The sequence below is a fragment of the Accipiter gentilis genome, chromosome 2, assembly GCF_929443795.1.
Source record: "Accipiter gentilis chromosome 2, bAccGen1.1, whole genome shotgun sequence".
Lineage (NCBI taxonomy): Eukaryota > Metazoa > Chordata > Aves > Accipitriformes > Accipitridae > Astur > Astur gentilis.
The window spans coordinates 37,513,886-37,534,088 of record NC_064881.1 but is presented as its reverse complement, the minus strand read 5'-3'; the positions used below and the strand labels follow the sequence as shown (position 1 = coordinate 37,534,088).

The 20,203-nt window shown below is 35.8% G+C and overlaps 1 protein-coding gene across 3 annotated transcripts in view; it reads left to right on the top strand.

The window, feature by feature from the left end:
• The window catches only part of CSMD3 (CUB and Sushi multiple domains 3), a 767,893-nt gene that overhangs the window by 329,027 nt on the left and 418,663 nt on the right, over positions 1–20,203 (top strand). For all 3 annotated transcript variants that reach the window (XM_049824473.1, XM_049824463.1, XM_049824457.1), the window contains one exon: positions 19,844–19,965. In XM_049824473.1, coding sequence (XP_049680430.1) covers positions 19,844–19,965 — 122 coding nt within the window. The remainder of the gene's footprint in view (positions 1–19,843; positions 19,966–20,203) is intronic.

The following is a 20,203-nucleotide window of genomic DNA, read 5'->3' as shown; positions in this document are numbered from 1 at the left end:
TGGGTGTTGTATACTTCTATAAGGGTGTTCACATGCACTGTTAAACAGTGTAAAAGTGTCTATTAGTCTTGTCTGTGGATCACTCACTGGAGGAGGCTGTCAGACACAGGTGATAATTAAATCGAGGATCCTGTCTTCCACCATAGGTGACTAAAGCTATGCAGTGTGAGTACCCCTGATTTTCTCTACTATGGAAATTAAGTTTCAAGAAAGGTGTGGACCAGTGAAAATAGGGCAGAAAAAAATATTTAAAAGGATCAAAATTCTCTAAAATATAGCTTAATATAAACAAGTGGGAATGAACTGGACTGCTTTGATCTAGAGAAAGACGAATCCAGTGAATGAAGAGGGAAAACATAAAATATAATGGGCTACAATTGTGAAGAAGAACATTTATAGTTGGACACAAACAAAACGTTCTGAAGTAAAGAATATTTAGGTATGCGAGTAGAAGTTTTCAAGATCATGTGAGAGATATATATATCCAGGAGAGTTTAAATACATGTAATCTCATCTTGAGCTGGGGTAACAGCCTAAATATCTTTTCAAAGTTCTTCCAATCCTTATTTTCTGTGTTTTATAAATGAAAGAACACCCAGGTTTCAAAACTGCTTAATGGGGAAAAAAAAATAATAATCATCATTATGATCACATGTAGGTGTGGCTGCATGAAAGGATTTATGTATTTCTTGTATAATAACCATGATAAAATGACATTCTAAAGATTCATGGCTTTCATATCCCACATAAATTGTAACATAAATGGTAACTGTACCACCAATCTTGCTGTCCTCTGTGTATTATGTATTTGATAATACAATTCAGTAATCTGTCATTGAAAAGACACTTTAAAAGGAAAGCATACCACAATTAGCATTTCATTTATCAATACCACACACACTGTCAGGTTTTTTTTTAAAAGCATCTCTCCTAACAGACAATAAAGTATTACCAGCAGTACTGTGATAAGACTGAGATGTATGCATAGCTACTTGTAAGTTTAGAAAGGCACCTCAGTAGCTTTTGGGGACTATGGCCTTCAAGCATAAATGGTTGTTAAAATATGTTGTTTTTCACGTTTGTATAAGTTTTGAATTCTGAATAGCAGCAGGTATGAAAATACTTGAGTATAAAAGGGTAACAACATTCTGTAGTCCATTTTTTATTTTTTCCCAGTATGACTATATTTAGAACTAACGTTGTATAATGATTTACAAATCACATTCATAAACATATCTAATGATAAAGTAAGTATTAATAATGAACGAGGAAGAAAAAGAAAGCAATAAATTCATTGGAAGCTAGCAGTTCTGATAAAATTCTATCTAAATGTGAAACTGCAGAATATATTAACTAAATAAGCAAACTCACTATTATTGGTAGGTAGAACATGTGATTCACAACCAAAAGGACAATGTTTCACTTCTTTGCACTCACTAACTTCATAAAACTAGCTAATTCCACCTTTAAAAGCAGAGGACCAATATTAAGAAGGTTGTTAGGAATTGATACAATGCCATATGGTGAAAAGCCAGACAGATGGTATAGATATTATAGTCTGTCAAATAGGAAATGCTTTAGAATGTCATTACTTGCATTAAAATTACTGATTTAAGTACCTTCGGTGTGCTATAATTTTGGTCCTTTTGATTAACAAGATGTTTCAATTAGACTGTTAACTAAACTAAAGGTGGAGTATAAACATTTCTTCTAGACTAATAATTATGTCTTCTCTAGGTTTCATGCACAGAACATACAATAAACATTTTGAAAGAATTTTGCATAAGTAGCATAAATATCACGTAGTAACATGAAGAAAGTATCTGCAAAAATATGTGTGCATCTGCTTGTTGAATTTGCATGTTTGTGTACAAACCATTTGGGCAAACAAACTAGGCAATCATGCATAAATGTTATTTTATGCAAGAAATTAATATTTTCTTGTGAACTGATGCAGCTTTGCAGATAAAGAGGACACCGGTGGTATGTTAGATACTTCACCTGTTACTCCTTAAAATGTCATTAAAGTGCTGCTTTTTATCATGTGGTGTTTCCTATTTGAACAGTACAGCTTGCAATTGTTTTCATTCACTTATATAAATTATATTGTGCAGACACCAAAAATCCCACAATAATGATACGGTTTTCAAAAATGGCATGTGAATATCAATAATGAGTTACATTAATATACTGGAATTGGGCAGAATTCTAAACAGGAACTTTCCAATTCTGTTAGATACATTTGATTTGACATCATAAATCCTCACAACTTGTTCTCATAGGCCATATGAGTGGCTGAGTATAACTGCCAAAAATGAAAGATTAACTCTCTTTAGGAGTTATCATGTAATACCAGCTGGAACTGGCATAAGATCAAGTTGATGAAAGTGAATCTGGAATAAGTCTGAAGCATTTCTACAGGAGAACTATAATAGGACTTTGAGAAGGAAAATTGATATATCACTTCCAAAATATAAGCAAATATTGTAGATTATCAACATCTGTAAGACTAGTTTCCAGGAAAATGCTACCCTGGAGGTTTGGCTGATTTCTGAACCTTCTGACTTCTAGAAGAGACTATGAGAAAATTGTAAAGTTGTATCAGATATCCTGACTAGATTTAATTGCAGTTGGATTATTTTGTAGTTTACCAACAATTATCCACTCTTTTTCTTTTTTTTTTTTTTAAAGTTTATTTTATAACTTATGTCTCCCATTACCGTAGCAAAATAGCAGTTGCTTGGGTAGATGGACCTGGTGAGGAGATATGGCAGAAAAACAAGGCATTTGCCCCATTGTGATTTATGGGCAAGGTATATTGAAAAGAAGTTAGAATTTCGAGCTATGAGAAAAGTATGGCTTTATGTTGTAGGCAAGCAGATAAATTAACATAAGCAGCAGCTGAAAATTAACTGGTCACTCTCATTTTATTGATGTTTTAAAGTGGATTCATCCTCTCAGACACTTGTTTTTTTAGCTGGACTTTTTCAAGATCAATGTATCATGCAAGCCTAAAATTCTGATGGGGATTTTTAAATTTCTTCTAATTTAATTGGCCTTATGCAAATCTTGTAGCATACCATTGTTACAGGACAGCACAAAAACAATGCCTTCCCCTCCTTCCTGAGAAAGAAAAAAAAAGTGTTCAAAAAAGGTGTGAGAATCTTTGCCCAGGCATTTATTGCACTTGAGTTACAGTTGAATTCTGTTATTTGAAAGATGAAAATTTCTGCATTTGTTAGTTATTTCATATCACAAGAAATGCTTAATACATGTGGCTGTAATAACATTACTGCTTATATTGACTGCTCTGTGACTTCATTCAAGAGAGAAGGATTAAACACTTCAGGATTGAGGCCCTACTTTTTTATCTGCCATGGGATTCAGAATTCCCCTACAGGGCAATGCCATTATTAGAAAGCCAACTTAAGCAGAGACAATTATCTCCTTTATGAAACTATTTGCCAGTTGATAAATCTCTTCCTCTCATTTATGTTTCAGGAAATGAAACAGATAGATCTATTCACAGTTGGTCGATTAGCCTTTTTATTTTCATGTCTGCCTCTCCTGTTTTCTGCTTGCTTGTTTCTCAGACCCTGTGAAATATTTATGAATGCTGCCTTTTATAAGTCTGCTGGCAAGTCAGCAACAAGTTCTGCAACAAGTACAGTATTTCAGAGAAGATCTTCTAATCTGTAGAAAGAAAAAGTATTTTTTAAGTTATTCTTTGTATCTGAGAAAAATAAAGGAGAGATGATATATAATTTAAATCATGATCATCCAATTAATAGGCAGGCTACAGAGTAATTCAGATTATTAGTAGAAAAAGGAACAAATGATACTGTGTATCTGAATTGGGTTCTGATGAATTTAGAACACAGTTTTTTTCTTCATATTGCTGTTTTTTGCCAGTTCATTTCACTGACTAGAGTGATTTTTAAAACAACAATGAATTCATGGATTCAGTATCTTTCATTTTATAGATTGTAAACATCAGTTTGATTAACGTGGATATGCAAGCAGAAGGTACATTATGAATTTTAGATCTTCCCTTTATAAATACCTTTCTTTACCTATAGTACATTGTTGAAAAATCCACCTTTGCCTCACTTGTGTCTGAAATGCAGACATGTTATCTGGACCTCTTAAATGTATTGCTAACAATGTATGTGTATATGTATACAGACACCCATATATACAGGTAACACACCATAGATAATTAGGGCTGAAACTGGTCCTAACAGGTCAGCACTACTTCCTTACTCCAGCTGTATTTATTCCCAGAAGATGTTTGTCTAACATTATTTATTTCCAAAGAAAGTGCTCTTAGATCCTGCTCAAGCATGCCAGTTCTTCATTAGCCTTGCAAATAGAAGAATTTTTCTAATTCAAATGTGAACTCATGTTGCTATACTTAACTTATTTCAGTAAGTGCTTCTATATAAAAAGCACATTATTTAATTTATCTTTTCAATGGTTTATTGTATAATTCAAGAATACCTGCTCTTCTTTAAACTAACCAACAGCAGTTCAGTCAGTCCTTCCTCACGGGTCATATTTATAGACCTCCAGCCTTTTTTTGTCGTTTTCCCAACGGGTCTGTGTCTTTCTTAAAATATGGTTTCTAAAAATGGGCTTATTATTTTAGAAGGGGCTTTCCCAGTGCTCAGTGGAGAGGAGGAATTATTTCTTGCATTTTCACACATTTTTTTTACGTATAACTATGTACATATCTTCCAGTTTGATTTTCTTTTCATAACACTAGGATATTTTTTACTCAGGTTATGTTTCTGAGCTATTGTAAGCCCTGAAGGGTTACAGAAGCTGCCAAATGACTTGTTCCTTATACTATATTTGTGAATTGATTATTCCTGCTTTTGTGCTTTGTCCTATACTTGTCTCTACTGAATTGCATCCTATTTAATGTAATTTCTTCAATTTCTCATTTTTAATACTAATTATGTTTCCTAATATATTCATGGTCTTTCCCAGCTCTTTGTTAAATGCAGATTTAATCAGTATGCACTAAATTCTGGTGTCCAAGGTGTTAATGAAAATACTGAATGTCCCTGACCCAGGACCAACCTGTGTGAAACCTCATTCAGTTATTCTTTCCTTTTGACACTGAGGCAGTGATCAAATATCAGAAGTCTAGGCTGGGAAGGACATCAGGAAATCACCTGATTCGATGATTACCTAATCTAAGGCAAGGCCTTAGATTAGGTAATCCATGGCTGTCTCAAGCCAAGTCTTCACTTCCAGTGAGGGAGTTTCTATCACTTTTTTCAGCAACCTATTCCAATGTTTAATAGTTCTTATGGTGAGAATTTTTTTCTTATATCCAGATGGAATTTCTCCTGAAGAAACTTGTGCCTGTTACCTTTTATCCTGTCCTGGTTTTGGCTGGGATAGAGTTAATTGTCTTCCTACTAGCTGGTATAGTGTTATGTTTTGGGTTCAGCATGAGAAGAATGTTGATAACACACTGTTTTCAGTTGTTGCTAAGTAGTGTTTAGACTAAGTCAAGGATTTTTCAGCTTCTCAAGCCAGCCAGCGAGAAGGCTGGAGGGCCACAAGAAGTTGGGAGGGGTCACAGCCAGGGCAGCTGACCCCAACTGGCCAAAGGGGTATTCCATACCATGTGACATCATGCCTAGTATATAAACTGGGGGGAATTGGCCTGGGAGGGATTGCTTCTTGGGAACTAACTGGGCATCAGGCAGCAAGTAGTGAGCAATTGCATTGTGCATCACTTGTTTTGTATATTCCAATCCTTTTAGTATTATTTTTGTCATATTATTATTTTTTTCATTATTATTTTCTTCCTTTCTGTTCTATTAAACTGTTCTTATCTCAACCCACGAGTTTTACTTCTTTTCCCCAATTTTCTCCCCCATCCCACTGGGTGGGGGGGACTGAGTGAGCAGCTGCATGGTGCTTAGTCGCCGTCTGGGGTTAAATCGTGACACCATGCATCGACGTGAAGAGTATCTCTATGTTTTCTATAACTACCTTTTAGATAGCGAAAGGCTGTGATTAGATACCTCCTTGAGGGTTCTGATCTTTAGGTTGAACAAACCCCGTTCCTTCAATTTTCTTCATCTGTCAAGTTCTGCAGTCTTCTTAGTGGCCTTCCACTGGACACCTGATTTCTTAGTGTCGCTCTTAAACTGGAAGAACCACAAATGGACAGTATTCCATATATGGCCTAACAAGTACTGAGTAAGGCTGAATAATCACCCCCCCTTTATCTTCTGGCTCTATTCTTGCTGACACAGCCCAGGACAGTTTCCTTTGCTACCAAGGCACATTGCTGGGTTTTGTTCAGCTTCCTGTCCACCAGGGCCCCAGGTGCCTTTCAGCAGAATTGCTCCCCAGAGAGTCAGCCCTCATCTGCACTGCTTCTGGGGCTTATTTTATTCCATGTGTAGGACTTTACGTTTATCCTTGCTAAAACTCATGTAATTCTTTTTGGCCCAGTCTTCCAGCTCACTGAGGTCTCTCTCTATAGTGGCTCTTTCTTCTGGTGCAACTACCTCTCCTCCCTCTGCAGACTTGGTGAGTGTGCATTCAATCCCATCATTCAAATGAGCTTTAAAGATATTGAATACTATCACACCCATTACTGATCCATGAGGATCTCCACTCATAACTGTCTGCCAGTTTGATGTCGAGCCTTTAATCACCATCCTTTGAACTCTGCAGTATAGCTAGTCTTCCAAACATCTTGTGGTCTGTCTGTCCCAAACATGCTTTATGAGTTTGTGAGGCAGGTGTTGAATGATACTGTTGGACATCTTCCTAAATTCAAGGTAAATTATGTCTATAGTTCTCGTCTCATCCACTGGGTGTGTTTTTTCATCGTAGGAGGCAAACGGGTTGGTCCAGTTGGACTGGACTTCTGATATCCAGTCTCTATTCTGCTACCGGTCTTTCTCATACCCGTTTTAGGGTCTTAAACTCTGTGAGGCTATGGTCATTGCAGCAAAGGCCAACAGTGAGGGTCATGACACCAAACAAACCTCTCTTATTTTTGAACAGTAGGTCTAAAAAGGCAGAACTCCTGTTTGGCACATTCTGCACCCATGTTAGGAAATTTTCCAAAGTTCATTACAGAAATCTCCCAGATTGCTGTTGCAGCACAGTGTTGCTTTCCTAGCAAGTATCAGGGTAGTTGAAGTCCCCTAGGAGAACTAGGGCCTTGCAGACCCAAGGCTTCTGTGATTTATCAGGGGAAGGCTTGGTCCTCATCAGGAGGTCTGTAGCAGACACCTACCATGAGATCTCCTCTGATGGAGATCTTGCCAATTTTGAAACAAAGGCTCCCTAGGAACTGTCCTCTTGTCGTTGATACACTCAACCCTCTCTTTTGCATAGAGGCCAACCACTCTTCTACCCTTTCTGCATTTCCTGGATATCTTGTAACTGTCCACTGCAGTACTCCAGTCATGTGAGCTATCACACTGTGTTTCTGTAATTCCAATGAGATCGTAATTCTTACTTTGACTAAGCATGGAGTCCTGGTCTTGCTTGTTTCTCAGACTGCATGCATTGGCACACTGCAAAGTAGCTCAAGCAAGGACCATGTGTCTGAGCTGTCAAATGCAGCTCCTGAGTCGAGTGAGGACTAACAGGGCTTACCATAGCTCTTTGTCACACACACTTTGCAGCAGGCTGATCCCAGTTTACAGCTGCACAGCATCAGAGCTGCCTTTAAGCAAAATCAGCTGAGCCTCTAGGAGTGCGATAAGAAGTCATATGCAAGGTCCCAATAGTGGACAGCAAATTTTAGATTATTTTAATGTTACAGACTATTGTGTTTTCAAAGCTGAAAGAAAAATGTAGTTATGTTTTCTGTTAGTTGTGTAAAATGGAGGCAAAATCTATCATTGTAAAACTTTGATTATGGTGTGAAATCTAGCCACTTTCTTAAGGAGACTATTCCTCATACAGCTTGTTATTAGATATTCATCACATCATCTTACAATCATCAATTACATCATTATTCTTAGACAATTCAGTGGTGCTTATTGATGTACCATATGCAGTTGTTATTGTTATTTTAACAAATTATACTTCTAGTATTAATTCAGTGTTTGTTCAGTATTAATTCACTTTTGCACATGTAGAATGACTACATCTTCCCAAGTACAGGTAATTATCACATTAAGATGTTTAAGGAAATTCTTCTGAGAAAGAATTACAGATGTAGAATAATTTATTTTTTTGTGTGTGTTAGGTTATTTGCAAAGAACTTTTTTTTCTAACTTTTTAAAATTTGACATGCGGTGAGAAGAAGAAAAACCTCTTTGAGCTAACAAAGACTCATTAGATCTACTGAAGAGATGTATTGCCCCATATTCTAGAAGCAGTGACAGACTTTTGACTTCATAGGCACCCCATCTCATCCACTTACCTCATGATTCAGTCCCCAGTTCACAGATACCACTTACTGGCATTTTTATCCTACTCATTTGCATTTATTAACTCTCTGAAGTAATGTCAGAAAAACTTATGACAAAGGATGAAGAGAGGCTGAAAGACAACAATTTTCCATTTGCTAAAGGGGAAAAAATTCCATTATGGGCCCATATATTGTTTTGATTACAGTACTGTAAGACTGGTTACCCAGCAGAATAATTACAAAGGAACTGAACGATTGATAAATTCTTTATTAGCTGATCCTCTTACCATTCCCAAAAAGGTGGTTAATGTAGAGAAAACTTCTGCTATAGCATCTTCCATCCTCAGGAAAGATCCGCAGAAATAATGAGAGATTATATTTTTTCCCCCAGTTAGAATATCAAGGCTTTAACATTTCCCCCCAAGGCTGATCAAGTGCCAAGACAGTACTGATCATACTGGTTATTTTCTGTCTGTTGGAAATAGCTATAAATTAAATAATTTTATACTAAGTTTTCAACACAACTGGTTTTCATATTATTGGCCATGACAAGTTTCTTCGACAATTTTGGTGTCTTCACAAGTAAAATGTTGTCATACTTTTAAGAATTTTTTTCTTTTTTCTTTTTTTAATTTTTTCTTTACTGTTTCTTCTACTTCCACATTTAAGTCATAGGTATAGTTCACATGAAGTGAACATTAGGACAAGCAGTCCTACATTCTCTTTCGGAAACAAAACCAAAATTAAATAAGCTGTACTGCAATAAAGAAGTACAGAAGAGTTGTATTTTTCCTAAAAAAAGACTGAAGAATAAAGTGTATGCTTAAATCTTAAATGATAAAAGCCTGTACTTCCAGATTATTTATGATTTTAAGTTTGTTTAGAGTCATGTCGATAATTGAAACTGCAGTGCATACTATGTGGTCAAAGTTATTAATATAGAACTAATAACTGAAACACCATTAGCAAACTAAACATACTACTGTTTATATTGGCAGACAAATTGAATTCTTCAAGCATAAGAAGATAGTTTTATTTAAAACTAACTCACAAAAAATTGCTGTCTTCAAGCTTTTAAACATGGATGTGACTGTTGCCCTTGAATATTTCTACTGTATACACATTGCAGATTGCTGAAGTTAAAGAAATCAACTTCATTATACTGCAAAAGAACTTAGAAGAAAGGATTACGTTCAAGTAGCTTAAATATCATCCAGTATCTTAACTAATGGGGTGCAACATGAAAAATATTCCCTTTCTTAATTGGAATGATAAGTAATTGTGAATAGATGTAATAGCTACTTACAGGGAAGATTTGGGAAGACTCCTTAAAACCTCTGTGTTTTGAATTTACTTTAAAGCAATGGTCACCAAAAGCTCGTTGCTGTTAGTTTGTGGTTTGTATGTTGTAAGTGACTAACTTAAACAAGCCTGGAGAAAACTATCTGTAAAAAAATATGTATTTGCTGCTTCCTGCATGTTGACATAAATGCCATATCTCAGTGTAATGTTAGGCAAACATAGATTTAAGAAACACCTCAGAGAGATTAAACATATAAATGATGTCCTAAATTCAAAGACTGAATCAATCTGCTATTGTACCACCACTTGAAGAATATATTTTAAATGGGAATGTATAAAATATAACTTAAACAGTTTTGTAATACTTCTGTAAAGACATAGGTGTCAAAGTAAAAACCCATGAGTCAGTGAGAATATATCTTCTAAACCTATGTGGTTATAAAGATTTAAAAATATGTCCAATTACATTTAATGACTTCTACAGCCAGAGTGGAAGAAGATTTTTACTAAACAATATGGACTGTTACAGTACTTATTATCTAGGAGGCCTGGTTTATATGCCTAACTCCCCTTTGCAGAGCTAGGCAATGAGAAAAAATGAGAATTGAGCTGTTAAAATTCTTTACAAATGCCTATAAGATCTGAAAAGTGCCATGTAAGAGCTAGGTATTAACACAGAGCTAGATAGTTGATGTTACCACATTACAGGAAACTTCAAAATACTGTAAATCAGAGGCTATGGCTATATATTGTATTATTACATGATGTCCACATAAATCTTTTACTATTCAATAGTCAATACTGAGTGGAAAAAATTAACATAGTTTTAGCCAAATATAATCTATTATTTAAATTGATTTTTCTTGTTTTATTTGGAGATGGAGTGTTAGTGCTTCTTAGGACTCAAGCATGGCTAACAAAGTCAATAATTTTTTATACTCTTATCAAGAAACAAATTATCATCATCACCATTTAAGGGATAAGCAACTGTGGCAGAGTTAGAAAGTATGGTTCTGAGGTGGACATATGACTCTTTTAAACAGGTTTGACGTTCCACACATTGACACAAGTTCCATGGTGACACATGCAACTGATGCAATTGGTTTGTAACTGAATTTTTTTTTTAGGAAATAGATTATAATTGAAGAAAAATGAGGCCATAGGAAATAACAAACAATGGAATTTAGAAATTCAGAACTAGGAGTCTGGATTTCCCAGTAAGAGAGATTAGTGTGTTCCACTCTGCTGGGAGATCTGTTTCACATAAGACTGTCTCGCCTCTGTAAAATCTAGTGAAAAAAATTTAAAATAAAAATTTAATATTTGGCATGGTAAACGTTAGTAATTTGTTCTCCCTTCTGATCACTGATAGTTTGTTGATGTTCTTCAAAGTATTTTAACAAGTTACCCAAAGCCTAATTCTGTCCAGCCCTTAAGAAAGGAGAGAGAGAGACTGTAAAAATTTCCAGGGGAAGAGTTTTCTGAAATACATATTTTAGCAATTTATTTTCAGATAAGAGTTGTATACCGGCACTCTGATGTTTTGCAGTCTTATAAGAATGAACTACATTCTGTTCACTCTTCAATGACTCTTAGCTGAAATTCATAATTACTTGATACTAGTGAGAAGAAAAGGCATTATGTTGGCATTAAGCTCTTGAGTTCAATATATTAATAAAGAGAATTGCTTGCATACAGTTAGTATTTCTGTTCAGTTTGTTTAGTCTGTGCATAACTTGCACAGTATTGGATAAATTCTGCAGTTGAATGCCATTTAATCTAACATGACCTACATCTCAAGATTTTATTTCTGGTAAGTCAGTATCTCTTCCCAAATTGTAGGTTTTTCTTCTGAAGAGTAATAGTCAGTTGTGCCTTAGTAGCTAATCATCCCTTTCCTTTTCGGATTGGCAGAGCTTTGCTTGTTGTATGGAGGGCACACTGCAAGAAGAGTTACAGTTTGGAGGCACTAAATGAATACGTCTTGCTGTGGTGTTCTTGTGTGTCCTATAGACCAAAACAAATGCCTAGAATTCTCAAGAGAAATATGGGAATTAGTGACAGAATTAATTCAGATTTGCTCCTAAAGGAAGCTACCCTAGAAAAATAATAGAGTATTCTACCAAAAGAATCCCCCTTTTCTATTATATTCTACTAATACAAAATTGATATTTTTCAGTGTTCTTTTTCTGTTAAGCACTACCTAACAGCAGAGGTTTTAGGGGTTAAATCTTTGTCATTTTTTTCTTACATGATAAACTTTTAAGATAGAGTGCTAGCAAAATTGGCTCTTTCTTTTCCAAGCCTTTAAACAAAAGTGCTTTTAGTGTGTTAAATGTGCTCTGAACGCAGCTACTGAATTGGTCCTGTCAGGGGATTTGCAGTTTGCAAATTCTAAAAAAAGTTTTGATACAAGATTTCTACAAAGATGTTCACCTCGGTCATGAGGAAAATATATAATAAAAATATATAATAAAAAAAGTTTCATTGTTTCTGGGAAATATATGGCTGCTAGTGAACTCATGAACACCTTAGCAGTGAATTTCTCTCAAAACTTGCACTTTTGGCATCTAAACACTTTATTGGTCTGGTTGTTAAGTTGCCATCTTCTTGATAGTGATTAGTCGGGCACTGAGCCAAGTTTATAGTAGCTTTGACTAATTGTATAGTAATCACAGGAGGTGCAGTTAGCTCTGCTTCTTACATAAAACATTGCCAGTAAAGAATTGCTAGTAAAATATTTAACGATATTTAAAAAATATTAACATTAACGTTTCTACAATAGTTGTGTTAAAGAGTAACAAAGTTTGGCAGAAAATGAACCCCCTTGCAGTCCAGCTTGTCCTCATGTATCAGAGGGGCTGGCAGCAGCTAGGCTTAGGTTCTGAGTGTCGAATTCAGCACTATAAGTCCGGTCGCATTCAATATATTGAACTATCACAATTACGGATGCACTAATAGTGAACTGTACTTTTAGTTTAGTCGTGTTCAACGAACTATCACAGCCAGATTTAAGGAGTGTTGTGTTCTACAAACTATCATGGCTAGATTTTAATGAATAGTACAGCTTATTAAAGCAACAGTACAGGCTCTTTTCAATTGCCAGTGATAACTACACTGTCTGCAAAGCACATGCAAGTAATAATACAGTCGACTACCAGCACATTAAATTATGGAAAAATTCTGTAGAGATTTCTGAGTTTCCCAGGGAAGCACTTGGTATAACCGAGGATTTGAATCTTACCCTATAGGTGTCCCTATGGGGGGGAAGAGAGGTTCAGCCTGTCGACCGATCCCAGAAGTCAGCGATGTCCTCCTGTCATGGTTCAACCCCAGCCAGCAGCTAAGCACCACACAGCCACTCACTCACTTTCCCCCCCCGCCCAGTGGGACTGGGGAGAAAATCGGGAAAAGAAGTAAAACTCGTGGGTTGAGATAAGAATGGTTTAATAGAACAGAAAAGAAGAAACTAATAATGATAATGAAAACGCTAATAATATGATAACAGTAATAATAAAAGGATTGAAATATACAAATGATGCACAGTGCAATTGCTCACCACCTGCCAATTGACATCCCATTAGTCCCGGAGCGGCGATTCCCCCTGCCCCCACTCCCCCCCCCCAACCCCCCGGTTATATTCTAGATGGGACGTCCCATGGTATGGAATACCCTGTTGGCCAGTTTGGGTCAGCTGCCCTGGCTGTGTCATGTGCCAACCTCTTGTGGCCCTCCAGCCTTCTTGCTGGCTGGGCATCAGGAGCTGAAAAATCCTTGACTTTAGACTAAACATTACTTAGCAACAACTGAAAACATCAGTGTGTTATCAACATTCTTCTCACACCAAACTCAAACACACAGCACTGTAACAGCTGCTCGGAAGACAATTAACTCTATCCCAGCTGAAACCAGGACACCTCCCAACTTGTCTATGATGGGATCTTCCCTAACATTCCTCCTCTCTTAAGCCCTTTTATACTGTCTTATTTTTAGGTGGAGCTTTAGTGACTCTAGTCAGTCATACTTCTTTTATGACTGGTGTAAAATCTCCTGGCTTTACTTTTAAAGGTACATGCTAGAGAAAATTCAGAGTGCATGCTCAGTGAGGGGTGCTCACACCTTGAAGGCAGGTAGTTTTTGGGATGGAGGTGTGTTTTGGTATTATAATGAGATTATAATGAGCAAAGTTCACCCAGAGAACATGATTTAGCATGTCACTACTCCAGAACTGGGCACTTAACAATATAAATCAGAAGTAAGGCCGTAGTGTTGACAGAACCCCTATTATTTCACCTTGCTTCAGTGGATTCAGTGCAGGGACCTTCCATTCTTGTTCTGGTAGCTCCAGTTCCCCAACTCTGCAGTGAAATCACAGAGCCTGGCTGCAGTGTCTCCACTCCGCTCCACCCTCCATGTTGTTTCTCTTAGAGTCAGCATACCACGCTCTCCTGGTGTTGCTAACATCTAAGGTTGCAGGTTATGTTGCTTAGGGAATTATTATGGAACAGATTTCTTGTACATCCACTGCATTCCACCTTGGAGGTTTACCTTCCCTTAAGGGGGGAGGGTGTGTGTCATATTGGTAAGTCACCTCCCACAATCATTCCACAGCAATTATACTTCAGGTGTAACTTTTTATTAAAAATTTCCATGCGTTGTTAAATACTACATTCAAAGTGTCTATATTCATTACATAATTTTTATACATTCTTTAGAATGGGACAGAACTTCATTGTCATGTTTAGTTCAGTGGTCTCCAAACTTTTTTGATCAAGTACCCATATCAGTAAAAGAATTTCTGAGCACATCTCACCAATATATGTTTATGTATTTATAGTTATATACACGTACTATGAAAGTTCTAATGCTTTCTTCCTGCACTGCAGTGGGTTATTTTGCACAGTTGCTGGGGTGCACACAACCCACTTTGGAGACCGCTGGTTTAGTTTACATTTTGGAACTTTCCTTCAGATCCACAAAAATGTCTAAGAGAACTGTGTCTATCTTGAAAAGTGTGTTCTGAATCTCTAGAAATTGTCCATCAAAAGTGATGCTATTCTGAGCCAGATCATCAGCCTTCTTTAGCTTCAGATTCTTGTACACTGGAGCATAGTGGGGGGAAAAAAAAAAAAAAAAAAAAGACAAATAGCTTTCTATCCTGAATTGTATCATTAAAAGAAATCCCTTCCTCTTTAATTATCACTTTGAAAGGTGTTCTGGGCAGGCAGTGACACATACATGACTTTTGCTGAAACCTAGTGTGATACAATTGTTAACTAAGAGATTTTCTCAGGACCCTGAGGGGCACCAACAGCCGTTACTGGTGCTCCCCAGCTCCACCTAAGCAAATGTGAAAATAAAAGACCTTCTTGATCTGGAAAATTTCAGTTAGATTTTTATTTTGGCAATATTGGGATTTGTTTACTGCTCCATATGCTTTTAGTACACTACTTAGATCTATTTTTTTTAATTCTATACTGTATTCTTTTGCTGTCTGAATAAACTTTTGTAGTATCCAGAAATAATTTCTGAATAGCAGCAGCTGTCAGATATAAACAGTGGGGTTTTTTTAAGAACTTTTCTTTTTCTTTGGAACTCAGAATAGATAAGACTAAACTTCTAACATACCTCCTTTTACTCTTTTGAAGTAAGGTATAGCCAAAATATACTCATTACTTTGCTAACCGTGAGCATCTAGTTCTCACAACCTAGTTACATCTACAACAGGTGAAGCCTTACAATTATCTGCTAATTATTTTCACAATGAACAGATATGCATTGGTAGAATAAGTTTCTCTCTTTCAGAAAGTCTTTCGTAATTACAAGGGAAATAGAGAAATAGACACCTCAAGAAGTTGGACATTTTAAGTGTGTGAGGCAAGGGTACATATTTTACAAAGGAAAAATCTTTACTGACACCAGAAACTTTTTAATTTATAAAGTTATACTTGTTTTTAAAGTGCTACATCAGATTTTTTGTCTCCTATGGTTTTGTAAAGCTCCATTAACTACCATGGTTCTCTACTTATTTAAAATGAGAGAGGTTAAATTTCAGCTATTCAAAATGTATTATATAGGTCAGAAAAGAAATCATATTCCATAAGGAATATTTCTTCCTTCCCACCTTTGATCATATTAGTTTTCCGATACTTGCCAGTTACGACTACAAAGTTGCTATCCTACATGTTTTTGTGCAAGCTTCATAACTGCATCTCTGTATGTATCATCTTTGCTTAGCTAAATTACTTGCCATACTGATCATGTTTTTTTTCTTTCTTCATACTAATCTCAAATATAAAATTCATATGAATCTCTGAAGTTAATAGCAAAACTCATAATAATTTCTGAAGAGCAGATTAGAGTATTGGAATGGCAAAAGCTTTCCACCAATTTACTGATTTCTGTCTCCAATGAAGAGCTTATTCCATGCTTAGAGAACAGTGAGGTCTCATGAGTTGTTTCTGTCTGTTAAATGTAAAATGAATTAATGATCTTTTTTCAGTGTTCACAATATGTCTGAAATCAGATTTGGTACTATAAGAAAATAAAAATTTTCTCTTCAAATAAATGTAGTGACTTAGAAATATAAAAACCTTATTAACTATAAATGGTAAATCAGGTGTGTATAATCTGCTTCTAGAGAGGTGTAGTAAAATCCCTATTTTATGAAAAATATTAAGGGTCAAATTTTGTAGGTCTCATGTCTGCATTTTACTGAACTGTTACTACTGTCATTGAGTAAGTAAAGTAATGGATTGGGTTCAATATGCATCTGCGACCATAAGTTTTTAGTATAAATTAGTTTGGTTTTGAAGAGATTAGACACCCATGTCTCTATGCTTGTGTATTTCCAAATACTGTATAAAATATTCAGAAGCACAATCAGAACTAATCTTCAAACACATGAATTATCTGCATAGGAATAGTGATCTAATTCATGCCTTTAAATGAGTTCCAAAAAAGAAAACAAATTCTTGATTAAAAATAATGAACCAAAGCCAGGACAGAAACCTCCAAAGACACAAGAGTAAGCTGGAAAGGAACTGATCTGTTCTTTAATAATGATTAATTTCCTGATATTCACATTTATTTCAATTTCTTCAAAACACAGCAACTCAGATTTCAACTAATGGTTTGAAACTAGCTTGTATTGTTACAATCTTGACTTGAATTAGTAACCAATTAATTTTGTCAGACTAAGGCATCAAATATGTCTATATTCAAAGAGGTTTCTTATGTCAGAAGGATCTATTCATGGTGAATGAATCCAAATGATCTGAATGCCTGTGGAACTTCTGTTCATCATTGTATTTTGTAAACAGGTAGCCAGTCACCCATGTAGGTGATAACTAAGCAATATCAAGATTGTAGGGTAGAGTTCTCAAATCCTTAAAATAAGTAGGGACAGATTCAAGAAGTCCAGGAAAAGGTGTTATGTGATGTTAACTTACTGTTAGATACATTTTTTTACAATTTTGCAACTTTCAGCTTATCTGTAAACTCTTCTCATGTTAAATAGACTTACTCATCTGAATAGTTGTGCAAATTGTCTGAGGCAGTACTTCCAAAATCCAGTGGAAACAGTTTACTTTTTTCATCTACTTTACTTACTCTTTGCAGTGTTGTAAGAATCATCACAGAGCCATGAGAGGTAGTGCACAATTAGGTCAACAGTCTTGTGACCAACTACTTGAATTCAGATGGGTTGTCAAAGAATGTCTTAAACAAAAAGACATAGGAAGTATTTACAATTTTCAATAAGTAAGCAAAAAGTTTATGTAAACCACTTGTTATGTCTCTGAGAGATTTTTCTAATAATCAATAATAGCTAAACAGAAACTTATCTTATTTTTACAAGTATATACTACACTGCCTGTACCCTGCAGCACTTTAAAGGTTGCAACGATTGACAACAAGTCTTCATGTGCTTCACACAAAATCAGAGACAGAGACAGGGAACCAATGATACTTGTTGAGATAAGGACCACAGGTAATGCGATAAAAGCAAAAATGTGGATATTGAGGGAGAAAATACAGTATTGAGGTTCAGAGGCAAATATAAATTACTGGGTAAAGAAACCACGTAAGAATTTTTTTATTGTCTTTTATTGGCAAACTATGGATTATAGACTTGAACATAAAAAATTAGTATATTAGAATATTATACTGTTATATTTTAGTAGAACATTGCTGTCAGTACAGTTACTACTGAACAGAAAGTACTCTGATATTCACCAAAATACACAGATGTCTTTTTTTCATCTGTCACTTGACAAATGTAGTGACATCAATCATATATAGCTATTAAAACCCTAAAGGTGTACATTTTTCTCCCTTTAACTCCAAAGAAATTCAATATTAACTCATAACATTTCAGTATTTTATGTTGTAGTATCAGAAGCCTTCCTAAACTGTAAATAAGTATAGCTAATAGCTTCATCTTTGCAGCTTCTTATAGTTGTATTTTCCAATGAATGAAGATTCATATTTTGATCACTTCTTTTTTCCTCCTTAACCAGACGTTACAAAACCAAGTGATTGATTTAATTTGTGGGGTGGGTTTTTTTGGTGGTTTTTTTTTTTTTTCTTTCTTTCTTTTCTTCTGGATTTCAGATTATGGTACTGAAAGCAAATGTCTGTTAGGAATATTTCAAATTAGTATGAATAATAGAAATTAGTAGTCAAAGACTTAGGTTTCATTAGGACCATTCCACTATAGAATGGCATGGCTTTCTTTTGAGACCTCCACTACATGGCTACTCTGAGGAAAGGCAGCAAACACAACTCCTAACTCTACCACAGCATACACGCCAGGAGATGTGCTTTACGTCCCAGCTCTGCCCCAGAGGATGGACTGACATTCCGGTGGAACAGCAGATTGTCTAGAACACTTCCTGACTTTCTTCCCAGACAGAGATATGAGCTGCAAGTGTCATACAGTTTCTTATTAAAAAAAAGACAAAAAGCTGTGCTTGACATTAGTCTCACTCATGACCTCAGAGGCTTCAGCTACTGACGATAAATGAGGGGCCTTCCTCTCATCAACCTCCTCTTTCCTTGTTTTCAGGCTTCTGGTGTGGCTTTGAACAGACTCTTCACCAGAGTATTGCTTCTCTGAGGGGTAAAAGTGGTGCAGTTTGGGTGGAAATAGTGACATTCTTTTGGGATGCTGTTGGGAGGGAAGGAGCAAGCCTTCATCCAGCAGCAGCTGAATCTTCCTGTATTCAGTATGGATCACATAAACACACTCTGAGAAAGTACTGTACAACTGTATGGTAATTTCACATCTTAGTGTGAATTTTTTTATTCAGTTAAGCAAGATGGTCTGTCAGAATACAGAGGAAGCAATAATTCTTTAGCTTCTGCAGTTTATTTGTGGTGTCATAATAATCACTGCAGAAATAGGATAAGCTCATGCTTAGCTTAGGTTGCTTGTCAGTTCTACAGCTTCATACAGGAAAAGTTAACCAATGCTGCATTCAGCAAATATCTGAATATCAAAGAACCAACAATAAAACTTTTATTGACTCCAGCAGACTGTGAATTTAGTGCCTTAAAAATGTCATTCACAAGCAGAAATGACATGGTTTATGTGCTTTGCGTTATTTGTGATGTGAGATGCAACCTACAGTAAATAGGGATATCAGTCTGTTTTTATTTAAGGTATGCTACTGTAAATAACCATACAGACTTTGATTTGTAAATAAATGCCTTTCATAGTCTTTAAAAATAGATAACACTATTTTGTGTAAGTCTAACTTTTACAAGTTTCCTTTATAGTTTTCAGTGCGTCAGCTATTGATTCAGTGGGTTGGACAGTGGTTGCAGCAGAAAAAATGCTGGCATACCATATACCAATACACATGCACAAAAAAGACACAGTTATAAAAGTGTTCTACTTTGTGTTCTACTATATAAACTCCTGTCTTTCTTGACATTAGTGAAGGTAATGACATAAGTTACTTACTGAAGTGTTTTAAAAATATGAATATTCTATTATCTTGTATGAGGTGGTTCTATTTTTGGTCAATGGTATTTTAATCCTTCACGTCTTGATTAATATAAGTTAGAGCTTGGTTTATGAATCTGCTGCGTGTATTTTGTATGTGAATTAAAAAGTGAACTTTCTTTTTGCAGTCAAGACTTGTGGATCCAATCTTCAGGGACCTGGAGGCACTTTCACCTCACCCAATTTTCCATTCCAGTATGACAGCAATGCTCAATGTGTGTGGGTCATCACAGCTATCAATACTAATAAGGTAAGTTTAAAATTCTGGCTTTGCTTTAAAAAACCCCATCCATGTAGACCATGACATTTTTCACTAATATGATTTATCTCTACAGTCTAGCTGCTATACTTGGTGCATTGCAGACATTTCTAAGAAATGACTGATATTAGATGTGTATGGACAGATGTTAAAACTTGTTTCCCCTAAGAGTGTTTTGCTTTTTGTATGACAAGTAGATGCTGTCATGTTTTTATGTGATTCTCTAAAA